Genomic DNA, 12,553 nt, shown 5'->3' on the forward strand with positions numbered 1-12,553 from the left:
GACAAAGGGGCGTCTTCCTTGTTTGCGATGACGTAACTGAAACGTTTCGTCATCCTATTGGCCCAGAAGCTTCCGGCTTCTTCGTCTCAAATGAGATTAGCAACACAGGTAAAATCAATACCACAATGAGTAGATATTTGGATTAGACAGACGTTAACCGTCGCTCCTTTGACAGTTTTACACTCTGCCTGAACGTTTTGTCTCTTGTTTACCGTGTGGGATTAACGGGGACCTGTCGTCTGTCAACTACAGTAGATTATTTTTGCTCGAAGCGGATTGCAGCCATGATGGCGTCAAGCTACAACGCAAAGGAAGAGGACGGACACCACTCGGGTGCTTCGAGCCACGGAGGCGCAGGGGCTGTGAAAAGTAAAAAGCCGGACAACACAGCCTTCAAGCAGCAGAGACTACCGGCCTGGCAGCCCATTCTCACGGCTGGCACCGTGCTGCCCGCTTTCTTCGTTATCGGCCTCATCTTCATCCCCATCGGCATCGGCCTGTACGTCTCGTCCAACAACATCAAAGAGTTCGAGGTAACCGCTTCACTGTCGTCCTTCCGGGGTTTAGCTTCACCCTCAGAGCCGCCACCGGCCCGCTTCATCCAGGGCTTTCCACACAGTTCAGTTCAACCCAGCGTGATGCTAACAAACCCATGTAACATTAATTTAACTGTAAACCTGTAAAGAAGCTAACGTTAGCCATGGTCCCATGTGTTATGACGCTTTGGCACGTTGAAATGAGCATGTCCACTCAGTTCTGTTTGAAATGATAATAATAATGGCTGTAGTCTTATTAAGTAGCTAGCTATAAACTAACAGCTCTAGCTAAAACCAGTATAACAAGTCTAATATAACATGACATATTGTTCGGTGATATTGAAGCATTTTAAATAATATTGCTAATAATAAATTTAGCTGCTATTCTCTTAAGTAGCAAGCAGCTAACTAGCTAAAACTAATACAGTCTAATATAGCAGCACTGTAATGAAAGGCTATAAAAGGCTGTTGAAGCCAACAGATAATAAAAGTAAATAAGATCAAAAAAAGATGTAACCAGATAAAAAATATGAAAAGTACAGTAAACACAGTTGTTAAGAAAAAGCCTAAAGAAGAGTTTTGATAGAGGATACACAGTTCGCCTGCCTTGTCCAGGCACAGAGTCCCACAGCTGAGGGATCCGAACAGCGAAGGCTCAGACACTTTTAGGGACAAGTCCAGGTTTCAGAGCCATTGGTAGGGCCGTGCTGGAGGATCAGAGGCAGCGATCAGGCTCAGAGGGAGTTATCAGATCACAGATACAGACAGGAGCCTGACCCTGCCACAGTAAAGCCTTACTCCCAGGTAACCAAGGAAGGGCTGGTGCCATGTGGTCGATTCTGCAGCCTTGCAGCAGCATTTTGTGGTCTTTCGATTTTTTGTTCACTGAAAAAAAAAGTGTTAGTTGAACTTTGGAGGCTGCAGCTAGTGTTGCTGTTGAGTTTCTTGTATTTCGTGCACATGTTTACACATAAAAATGTTGGGAACACCACTTAGTATAACACCCAATTAATATAAATGAGGCTGGACCGAAGTTCAGAAACACACTTTAGTATAACACCACTTTTATATCAATGAGGGTGGACAAAACATTAGAATCCCATTTAGAAACCACTTAGTGTAACTTGTATCAAAAACTGCAGCCTCCCAAATGACCTTTTAGTTGAATCAAGACCTTTTTAAAAACACTTTAAACCAAAAACCTCCATAGAAGTGGGATTTTTTCAGGACCAGTTGTATTAAACTGAATACGTTTTTTACTTGCACTGAACTGGTGACTGAGTGTATATAGATATGGAGCATTTATTTTAGCTAGGTGTACTTAATTTGCTAAATTCTGCTCTTTCTCTAACTAATCGACTCCTCATTTCCAGGTTGATTACACTGGTGTTGAAGTTTCCAGTCCATGCTACAGCTGTGCCAAGAACTTCAGCTGGAACAACACGACACCGTGTATGTGCTCGGTGTCCTTCACACTGCAGCAGCCGTTTGAGGTGAGCACCAGCTTACAGTATGCAGACCCAGTGAATAATACATGCCCTCAGGTTCAAAATTGGTAGTGTTGCTTGTAGTTCAATAATAAACTGCCCACCTGACACTAAATGTCCATTATCATCTATTTACAGTCCAAAGAAATGCACTCTCAAGGTCTGTCTGGAGCCATTACTTTCATTGATTATTCCACTATTCATATATGCAGGCCAGCAGCTCTGAGGAGGCTTTTATTGATTACTTTTAAAAAGCTCTCAGCCAGTTGCATCTTCATCTCAACAGTTTCTGGGTAGGACAAACTAGTGTCACTAAGTGCATCTTACATTTTGGTTATAATTTAGGATTATTTCAATTTTTATATGCAACTAAAATCAAACTGGGTTTAAGTGACATTGAGAACACATAGAAACTCCATTTTGGCCTGGGCTCCATTTTTACATACATTGAACAGAGCGATATAACGGCTGTTTCTGGTTAAACAAAAAGGATCTCACGGGTCTATCTCTGTAGGGATCCTTTCTGTAATGTTGTCAGACACTTCAAATATTAGTCAGTAGCAAAAGGAAGCACTTTTAGTGGACGCACTTGAGGCAATCTACTGGACTAATTCCAAAACTTTTTATACCTACCAGTCAACACAAAAGAAGAATAGGCCCCGTGTTTAAAACTTACAAAAGTTATCACTTGTGTCACCTTAGCTTAGTGCCTCTAGCCTTTACTGATATACTCTCTATATTCTGTGTTTTCTCCTTCCCTGCAGAGCAACGTCTTTATGTACTACGGCTTATCGAACTTCTATCAGAACCACAGACGCTATGTGAAGTCCAGAGATGACAGCCAACTGAACGGTGACCGGTCTGCTTTGACGGTATAATCTCGTAAATGCTCTGCTATTCTGTAAACATTCTATAAATGTCCTCCGCATCAGTTTAACATTAGCTGCTTTTAACAGAACCCCAGCAAGGAATGTGAACCGTACCGTACAAGTGAAGGACTGCCCATAGCTCCATGTGGGGCCATAGCCAACAGCCTTTTCAACGGTAAGTGAGACATGATGAACAGCTTAGCTTTTTTCTCCTCAGTAACGTTAGGGTTGTTGCTGCTTGTGTGTTCACGATTTATCTGACCACTGAAACGCACGAAAAGCTCTGCTCCTAGTTAATGCAACATTACTGAATGCTATGTTTCTTCGTTTCAGACACTCTGGAGCTGCATTATATTGATGGCAACGGCACCAAAAGTGCAATTCCTCTGATGAAGAAGGGCATTGCGTGGTGGACTGACAAGCACGTGAAGTTCAGGAATCCTGGTGGAAACAACAACCTTACTGTAGCTTTCCAAGGTGGTTTTAGCAAACTGTGCACAGGATCTGTCAGGCTTATGAACACTTGTGCTGCGGTGACTAGCTTGGCTTTGTCTTGTTCTTTTTCAGGCACCAATAAGCCGGTGAACTGGAGGAAGCCAGTGTACGACCTGGACCCATCAGACCCTGAGAACAACGGCTTCATCAACGAGGACTTCATTGTGTGGATGCGTACGGCTGCGTTGCCCACCTTTCGCAAGCTCTATCGCATCATCCAGAAGAAGTCCAGCACAACCCCCACTCTACCCAGTGGCAATTACGTCTTGGACATCACTTACAGTATCCTTTGAATCATAGCCAGAAACTCTACTGCACAATCAAAACCTAGCTTTAGGCTGTCGGGTGAGTGTTTTCTTTAATTTCCTTATATAAAGCATCACAGGGAAAAATTATGTGAAAACATTAATTTTAGATCAAATTCACAAATCCTGTGTGCAGAGTGACAAATCGAAACAAAATACCATCAACAACATCCAGTAAATATTTGGACAAATGTTTTCAGCTGGCTGCCAAATGCTGTTCTGTGAGCAAACACCAGTAGACTAACTGTGACCCCAGCTCTGTTTGTTTAATGTCCATGCCAGAGGCGTTTTCAAGAAACTGGTTGACTGAGTTGTCTCAAACTTTGCTGAGTACCAAAACGGGTCATCAACATCAGCATGTGCTCTGGATTAGACGGATCGGGGTTTTACTCAACACCATTGTCCAGATGTCTCAGTAAAGCATCGTCTTGAACAAGACTTCAGATGTAGAAGCTTGTGAGACATCTGCAGACACATCCTGCAAGTTCCTAAACCAAGCAAACATAGTTGTACTAAAACTAGTGTTGCTGTACAGGGCTAAACTGAAAACCTGTAGCAAAGAATATCAAGTGACATTTGACCATTTAAAAGCAAAGAGTGTGTACCTAAACAACGACTAGCTGATAATTAACCTCATCATTTACTGACTTTAAGTGGATTTGTACGATCTTATTATATTTTACAAACGTTATTATAATGTTTTACAAAAGTTTTCATTTATCCTGTAGTCAGATGAACTTTTCACTCAATCCAGAAGCTCCACTCGTATTTCTTTAACCGTGTGTAATCAGATTACCCCGTGCTCAGCTTTGATGGCCGCAAGCGGATGATCCTGAGCACCATCTCCTGGATGGGAGGGAAGAACCCCTTCCTTGGCATTGCCTACATCACCGTGGGCTCCATCTGCTTCTTCCTGGGTGTGGTTCTGCTCATCATCCACCACAAATATGACAACCGCAACACCAGTGCAGATATTCCAAGCTAAACTGTCACATTTTCCTGCCTCTGCATGCATGGGTGACCCTAAAGGGTCCGGTCCGGACTGCTTGTTGATTTTCGTGTGAATACACTGGTCTCTGTAACTGTCTGTTGTGTGTCTGTGTGAGGACTGCAGTGTCTCGTCTTAAGCTGTGTTTATGTGTAGAGCAACGGCAAACGAAGGATGCTAGAGTCTGTGTCTCTGTGCATATAGCTACAAGCCAGCCGCTGAGAATGTCATTTCCTGTCGTCAAAAGAAAGGTTTTATCTTCTATTTATCTATACATTATCAAAGTATCTGTGTTTTATTTTAGCAGTGCTTTGCGAATGGCTTAATTATTGAAGGATGTATGTATTTTTAATGCAAGTTGATGTCCATATTATGTACTGTAATGCGTCCTGCTGATGAATGTACCATTATATTTCATCGACATACCTCTGTGGTTTTTGAGATGACCTTGAATATAGGATGGGATACTTATTGCACGTGTGCTGTTTATTATGGTAAGCAAGCATTGATGTTTAACAAGAAGTATTTTATCCTCGGCGAGTAATAGAATACTCCTGGCAAGTAGCACCAGTGTGGTTATCTACCCTCCGCTGTGACTGGCTGTAGAAAGAAACTGAACCAGTCATAAGGCACTGCACTCTACTGCTCGTCAAAGACCGTAACATTAACCTATACCACTATATCCAGTTTTATTCATTTTAAGACCCTGAGCGGCGTCCCGGGTGGATTAGAGCACAAAGATTCTTTTCTTTTTACAGTTTGGCCTGAGTGTTAAAGTTATCTTAACGTTCTTCAGTCTTGACCAAATGATATGCACTTTAAAAGTGTCACATTTGTTACTCTTCCCATTGTTTTACTTCTTCACTTCTTCTGTTAGAATATTGCGATCTTGATTTATTAATAATGAGTAAGTTGTTTAAATTGAAAATCTATGGGTTTTTATAAAGTTTCTAGGGTCCAATTAAACAAATTGATGAATGTTTTGGTGTCCTTCGTGATGTTATCCCAGCTCACCTTATCACCACTGACTTATTTGATTGTCTGTATGGATTTTAATCATTTCAATGTGTCACTCTTATGAAAAAAACTCACGCGACCGGATGTGACAGTGCCACCAAGGGCTTGTGGGTAGTCAGACGGTCACTGTCCGTCCTTGTGTGGTGCTTAACGCTCCCTGTTAGCTTTACACAACACAACACACGCTCGCCAAAATGTACAGACAGCTCATGGTAAGAGAGACGTTTCATTTATCACATTTAGCTTTTGTCTTTACGGTGTCACCGCTGGGTTCATGGTGGGATTAGTGCTCGTGAAGACGTTAGTTCCTGATAACCGGTGACGGTCCCTAGCTAAACTTTTAAAACTTGGCTAACTAGTTAGCAGTTAAGGGCAAGTTTTAAAAAGAAATGACTCGATCTAATGTGACGATTACATGTTTAATTCTCGTTATGTGAGTTTGTTATTGCGTGTTTATGACACAATATATAAAGTTATAACACCAGTTGCCCTGTTTGACCACCCGGCAGGTTAAACAGTCTGACACTGAAGTAAATCGGGTTGAATTCGTTAACGGCGGTGAAGCTCAATACCCGACCGGTATCGATCTGTAACAGCTGCACCCACTGACTGTATTCAGCTCAGTAAAAACCACAGTTATTGAACGGTTTGATCAAAGATGACAGCAGTGACATGACCTCTGTTTTGACTTTGAGTCTTGCATTTTGATCCTGCCATTCAAGTGTAATACCGAGTTTTGGCCACCAGGTGTCACCGTTTTGACGTTTTTAGCACAGAAATTCCCTCATCACTACTTGGAGTCAGCCTGCTGAGCTGTCCAAGAAACTTTGCTAACTTTGTGTCCCTTGGTGTATTGATTGCCATCTCACTTTCTCATACTGTTTCAGTGTTAATACGTTGTTTTCATCAGTATCCACTGCTCGCCATAGTTGCATTATCAAACCAGTCAAGTGTTTGTACCACCAGGGACTGCAGCATGTTTGCAGGCGGACCATCACCAGCAGTGCCCGCAGACAGGTTTCCAACTCTGTGAAGGACAAGCAAAAGCTGTTTCAGGTAGGTTTAATGTCTCTGGGGACAAGGATGACATCTGCAAACATGTGATCACAGCAATATCCCATCTGACTTCTATAGTGTGACTGTTTGACTCTGTTTTGGTTTGTCAGAGTTTAAAGCGAGATAACAAAGGATCTTTTCATACTGAGAACGGTAATGTTAAAGTGTCTACTTTATCCCCAGGCTCTGGAGACAGAATCTGATTTTATCGTCTTTGTAGCCTGACAGATAAGTATCAGCGGCTTTTCCCAGGACAGTGTTTAAATGACCTTCGACCGTAGCTGGGGCTGGAGTCATACTAATTATGCTTGCGAGCTGCTCATTAAAAATCTATTACAAAATCCACGTTCCAATGTGGCAGGCTTTGCTGATCCCTGCATAGCGCTAGAAATGACTGTAGCCGTAGATGACAGATCGCCTACCCTTGCTTCTAAATCTCCGAGCAAGCACTGCCTCATTGCATAGTGTATTGTGCGCTACCACTTAATTGCTATGGTTAACCAGAGATGAGCTCTACAAAAAAACTGAAAAGCGTAGACGCAGAAACACATGAAGCGGAAAGTCCTTCTCGTACCTCTCACACACATTTGAGCGTGGTGGAGAGTTGGGCTGCCTTTCTGAAGTAATTCTTCACTCTTTGCAACAGGAGGACAACGGTATGCCTATCCATCTGAAGGGCGGGACAAAAGACGCTCTGCTCTACAGAACCACAATGACTCTCACTGTGTTTGGTATGTCAGCATTTGTCAGACATTTGATGAGTCAGATATCTTCCCTTTTTGAGAAGACCCATTTCATACCAGTGACCTGCCCCCAGTGTTATCACTGAAACTGACTTTGAAAGTAAAATGACTGTAATTTAGCGATGCATTAGCGAGGGTTGTTTGAAGTCCGGACATTCAGCTTGTGTTGTATCTCCTCACAGGGGTTGGATATGTCCTGTTTGAGCTGTTTACTGCGTCAATGCCCAAGAAGGTTTAACGAAACGGGACTGGCAACCGGACGTGACGTCTGATCACACAACCATGCACGTGCTGCTTGTAATTTATCAACCCTGTGTTGTGCAGATATGTAATAATATCAGTAAGATAAATATTTTAAATAGTTATTGATTGTACAAAGCTGCAAATAATAATAAATATTATAATTAAATTGTGTCACTTTTTAATACCTAATTTCATATTGAGCTTTGTGTGTTTTAGGAAATAGATCAACACTCTTTTCTTATTCACAAAGAAGTAGAGTTTGGCCAGAGACTGCAGTTTGTTTGTAACTGGTATATCTTAATCAGACCAGGCTAGACACTAAGCCAGGCTTATATTTAGTGTAGGTCCTTGGTTTGAGGACTAGAGGGCACCAGAAACCAAGCAGTCAGAGGCTCCCTCACTGTGGCAGTGTGTAGCAGGCTCTCTCAAATCATTCCCCAACTAAACTTATTCTCCCATTGATTCCCACATTATAAACTAAAAACCTCTGAGCCAAACAGGCTAATATGATTACACTTGCTTATGTTGCTTTAAGCACCTTGAACGCATCATGAGAAGTAGCCACGTTGTGGCATCAACAGATTTCTGCTCGAAAAATCGAAAAATTCTACTTTTATTTCAGCTGAGATGTGAGTAAATAACTTGGGTAAGGTCGCCTGTTTGCGCAAATGAAACACTTCACCTCTGGATGTTGTCCGGCCAACTGTGATCCTGCTGTAAAGTCACGTTGGCACTGGAAACTCATTAAATCACCAGACCAAAGGAATGCAGGGAAAAATGTAATTTCCAAACAGTGGATCGGTCTTAGCGGGGGACATCCATCAACTGACAGCCAGAGGTTTCGTAAGAAGCCCATCTGATGGTAAACTGAGAGTTGGGAACTGCCCCCCCTATTAAGTACCCGATGGTGGAAAGATTCTTCCCACTTGGAAAGAGGCTTTTCCTTCTTGGACATCTGCTGGCGGAGCCTCCAGTAGCCAGAGAGGAGCGAGGGTCCATCCGCAGCTCCGCACCAGTCCCTCACTTTCCACAGGGGGAGGCTTCACGCAGGCTGCTCGCACATTTGGTCGCCTCATTTTTTTTGGGGGGTTGAGTAGGTGAGTTGACTTGACTTTTATTTATTTTTAAATGAGCTATTTTGGCAATTTTTACTTATAGAAATGACACATTTTCACTGAATTTGAGAGAATATCAGTCATTTTGTAGCAGTTTTGCAAAAAAAAAAGTTCATCACTGGTTTGATGCATTTTTTAAAATGATGAAATTTGTTTAGACAAGATTAATAACTTCAGATAACTTTTTTTTTTTAACAGTTTATCTTTATTTTGAAAAAGTTAGGCAGGACTAATCACTCACTGAAGTGCATTGAATGAAAATGCAGCTTCTAACTGTTGGTTTGAAATCTGGAGTCACTGTGAGGATGTAATGTTTCAGCAGCCAGGCGGGTATAGCTGCTGTGCTTTAGGTGCATTTTTGTAATTTGAATGAGGATGAGACCCCGCACAGTTAATTTCGGCCCCTGGAGCTGCAGTTTTCGTGCCTGTGCACCAGGCGGGGCGCACAGCCTGTGGGAAAGGCTGCCGAAGCTGAGCTGAGACTTCACTGTGTGGTCTAAGAAGACTAACCATCTCCCATTTAGGATGAACAAAGGATTGCAATGATAATTATCTTTTTAAGGTCCATGCAAAAGCCATAATCCCTCACTGATTTCTGCTAGTCATAAAGAAATAGATCCAGTCAGAGGCGTAGGGGAAGTGTTAGGGAGTAAACTTTGATATTTGAGATATGAGAATATATGACTTGTAAAAAAGGAACTGCAATCAAAACTAATATTTACACTCATACACTAATATTTTGCACATTCAGATACATCAAAAATACCATTAAGTTACCAGTGATTTCACAGATGCAGAATTTCTGGTGACCCCTGGTCAGAGATGCATAGCGAGCCACCAAAATGATCAGGACAGCTCCAGGGCAGTGATTTTCCAGATCATGGATAAGGATCAAGCAGATGAACCTGAAATGATTTTTTCAGCCGCTTATTACCAAATTCCTATAGTATTTACTAAGCACTAAACACCCACCTCGGGGTGTGGGCGTAAGCTGGAACCAGCAAGGTGTGGCACTTGTTGTGTAAGAGAGTCGAAATGAATCTTGCAGTTTTCATACGTACAGTTCAGGAAAGCATTTGGGTCCCCAGCGAATGTTTCATGTATACGTTAGACTTCTCAAACTCTGTCTCAATCAGTTATTATTAATGAAGTATAGATAAATGCACATAAATGCATATCCTGCATGCGGTGGTGAGTCGCACCACAGTGACAAAGTGAGCTGTGTCATAAATCTGCAGCTTCAACATACTTCCTCTGTTTGTCCCCAGACTGGTTGATGTGCTGCTGACCCTTCAGGGCCAAACATGAAGATAGGGCTTTCGCTGGCCACGGCCGCCTTCCTGGCAGCCCTGTTATCCTCCATAGATGCACAAGGTAAACGAAACCATCTGGCCTCAGTCCGCTTACATACTCTATCCCACACTGTCTCTTTATCTCCTGCTTCTCTTCTTTCACCTATACGTTTCCTATGTTATAGGGATTAGTCCTTTACTTTTAATGTCAGACAGTCATCACATAGACACTGAATTTTGTATTGATAAACTGAATAAAGTTCTTCTTGTTTCATGTGTATGCAATTTGATTATATGACTTTGCACTACTGACTGATTCTTTAATGATTGTCATGCTTTTATCCCTCATTTGTGGTGAACTTTGTTAGATGTATCTGTCAGGACTCATGATAGACTGTGATGTAAAATCCAAATCCAGATCCCATTTACTTGTATTTATATTGTAATTTAGACAGTTTAAACCAGTACTCTAGGAGCAATTTCCTCATTCAGATTTGGCAAATATAAGAAACCAAGCACACTCACATTTATTTCATTTCCAGTTTCTAATGAAATGCATTAAACAGCAGGGCACAGAGCACAACAAAAGTCATTTCATGGTTAAATGTTTCCCCACTGATGTTTTAGCAGGGCTGTTGCTGTTTCAGTTTTTATGATAATAAATCTCTGCACATTCTCCAAAGCAAAATTTGGAAGATCGCCATGTTCTTGGCAATTAGGCACAGAAATATGAGATCACATATTTTTAAGTTGTTATGATTAGACCGAGGATCTAGTGCGAACTTGCACACCTCTCCAATGGTTTCAGAGTGACTGCAGCAGCAAGTAATTACAGCGTTTTAAGTCGATTAATTCCAAAAGTGGAAGTAGTGTGCAGCAATTCAAAATACATCCAAAAGTTTGATTTGCATTCAACATTAAAAACGTGTCATAAATCATTTACTTTACTTTAAGTATATTTACTTATCCTTTCAGAAGAACTGTCTTTTTCACAGTGTTGCATTATAGAATAGTGATTTTGTATTTAACAAAAGAAAATATTTGAGGGAGATGCGAGTACACAAAAATTGTATTTAAGCGGCACACTTGGATAACTTCCAGCTCTGATTTTATGCTTGTATAGTGGTATTACTGTCTTGGTAGCTATTAGGTATGCTTTGCTGTACATGTCACAAAAACTAACATGTCATAGACTGTTAACAATCTGTCAGAAGTTTTGACAGAAAATGTCTCTAAGTAATTTCATATGCAAACATTTCGGTCCAAAATAACGGCGAATATGGGAATATGGTATGGAAACCTTCTGATTTTTCCCTTTGAAAGCTCTCTGGCGAAGCGAGAGGAGTCTAACGTCTACTCTCACATATCTCCACTAACCGAATGGAAAGATGAAATACGAGAATAGCAAATTAATCCTCAGACAGCACAAAGACAAAGAGCCTTTCTAGGGCTTCTTTGCGGGCATTTGCAAAAACGCTGAGTTGCAATACATATGGAAAGTCAATATGCAGTAATGTTTAATGTCAGCACATGTTGTGGAATTACTTTGGCATCTGTCCTGCCTCTTTGGGAGAGTCGGTGTTCTTTCCTCCTCTTCTTGGTCTCTCCTTCTGGCAGGAGCTCAGGCCAGGATAGCTGGCTGACTGACTGGCTGGCTGGAGACTGAGGTTACTAACAGAACAGTAGCCAGACTCTGGCCCCTGGGAGCCAGAGGTGTCCCTTATTAGGAACTGATGGGACAGACATCCGTATAACAGGAGCAACCACAAGGTCCAAATAATATAACAGAGTTTGTTATTTTGACAAAACCACTTTTGCTCCTCAAGTATGTTTTAAAACCAGGAGGACAAAGAAGTCCTAACAAATTGAAACCATCTTGAACAAACGTGGGAGTGGCAGGTGCGTTGCTCGTGAAGTGAAGACCCGCCTAAAACTTTTTTATTTAAGATTTTCAACCCACCATCCATCGCTTTGCTGCTTGCTACCCACTCTACACACTTACACACACCCACACCCACTTCCGTGCGCTTTACCATTTGGTGTTGGAGATGAATACTCGCGGAGAAATCAGGGGGAACGCAGTCCATCGGGGCTCCTTGAGTTGATATGCCAGGTTGGTGATCCTCCAATCCCAGTTTTTAATCACTTAGTGGGCTCCTGTTTGTCATCTGCCTGTGCATTCATTGTGTCCCAAGCTATGGCTTCCTCCTCAAAGTGTATTTTACAATGATATTCTTGCCTCCCATGGCACTCTTATTCTTCCTAACAGGTAGCATGCACCCACATGTCTACTCCCACAGAGCTCCCTGCTGATGCCGTACAGTCTAATGCATGCTTACTCATCTTCACATCACCCCTATCGTGGTATGCTACCACTGGTACCACTGTGGATAAATTAGGGTTTGGC

General features: G+C 41.9%; 3 protein-coding genes across 3 annotated transcripts in view; all 3 read left to right on the top strand.

The window, feature by feature from the left end:
* The first annotated feature begins 69 nt into the window (after positions 1-69).
* Positions 70-5,662, top strand: tmem30aa (transmembrane protein 30Aa). Its single transcript, XM_070841761.1, has 8 exons — positions 70-108; positions 253-533; positions 1,910-2,029; positions 2,788-2,895; positions 2,980-3,067; positions 3,226-3,369; positions 3,460-3,669; positions 4,484-5,662. Exons 2-8 carry the CDS (start codon positions 285-287, stop codon positions 4,675-4,677), a joined length of 1,113 nt encoding a protein of 370 aa, XP_070697862.1. The 5' UTR covers positions 70-108; positions 253-284; the 3' UTR covers positions 4,678-5,662.
* A 137-nt stretch (positions 5,663-5,799) lies between these two features.
* LOC139212005 (cytochrome c oxidase subunit 7A2, mitochondrial-like) lies at positions 5,800-7,905 on the top strand. Its single transcript, XM_070842445.1, has 4 exons — positions 5,800-5,909; positions 6,664-6,753; positions 7,400-7,484; positions 7,679-7,905. Exons 1-4 carry the CDS (start codon positions 5,892-5,894, stop codon positions 7,732-7,734), a joined length of 249 nt encoding a protein of 82 aa, XP_070698546.1. The 5' UTR covers positions 5,800-5,891; the 3' UTR covers positions 7,735-7,905.
* Positions 7,906-8,792: 887 nt separating this feature from the next.
* Positions 8,793-12,553, top strand: part of col12a1a (collagen, type XII, alpha 1a) — a 54,525-nt gene continuing 50,764 nt past the window's right edge. Inside the window, exons 1-2 of the mRNA XM_070842341.1 lie at positions 8,793-8,836; positions 10,123-10,228. Of these exons, the coding sequence (XP_070698442.1) occupies positions 10,159-10,228 (70 nt within the window). The 5' untranslated portion in view covers positions 8,793-8,836; positions 10,123-10,158. The remainder of the gene's footprint in view (positions 8,837-10,122; positions 10,229-12,553) is intronic.

Source organism: Pempheris klunzingeri, chromosome 13, assembly GCF_042242105.1.
Source record: "Pempheris klunzingeri isolate RE-2024b chromosome 13, fPemKlu1.hap1, whole genome shotgun sequence".
NCBI lineage: Eukaryota > Metazoa > Chordata > Actinopteri > Acropomatiformes > Pempheridae > Pempheris > Pempheris klunzingeri.

Coding starts and splice junctions, on each gene's coding strand:
- tmem30aa (XM_070841761.1), top strand. CDS start 285: ATGATGGCGTCAAGCTACAACGCAAAGGAAGAGGACGGACACCACTCG. Junction 2,030..2,787: donor CACTGCAGCAGCCGTTTGAG/GTGAGCACCAGC, acceptor CCTTCCCTGCAG/AGCAACGTCTTTATGTACTA. Junction 3,670..4,483: donor CGTCTTGGACATCACTTACA/GTATCCTTTGAA, acceptor GTGTGTAATCAG/ATTACCCCGTGCTCAGCTTT.
- LOC139212005 (XM_070842445.1), top strand. Junction 6,754..7,399: donor ACAAGCAAAAGCTGTTTCAG/GTAGGTTTAATG, acceptor TCTTTGCAACAG/GAGGACAACGGTATGCCTAT. Junction 7,485..7,678: donor AATGACTCTCACTGTGTTTG/GTATGTCAGCAT, acceptor ATCTCCTCACAG/GGGTTGGATATGTCCTGTTT.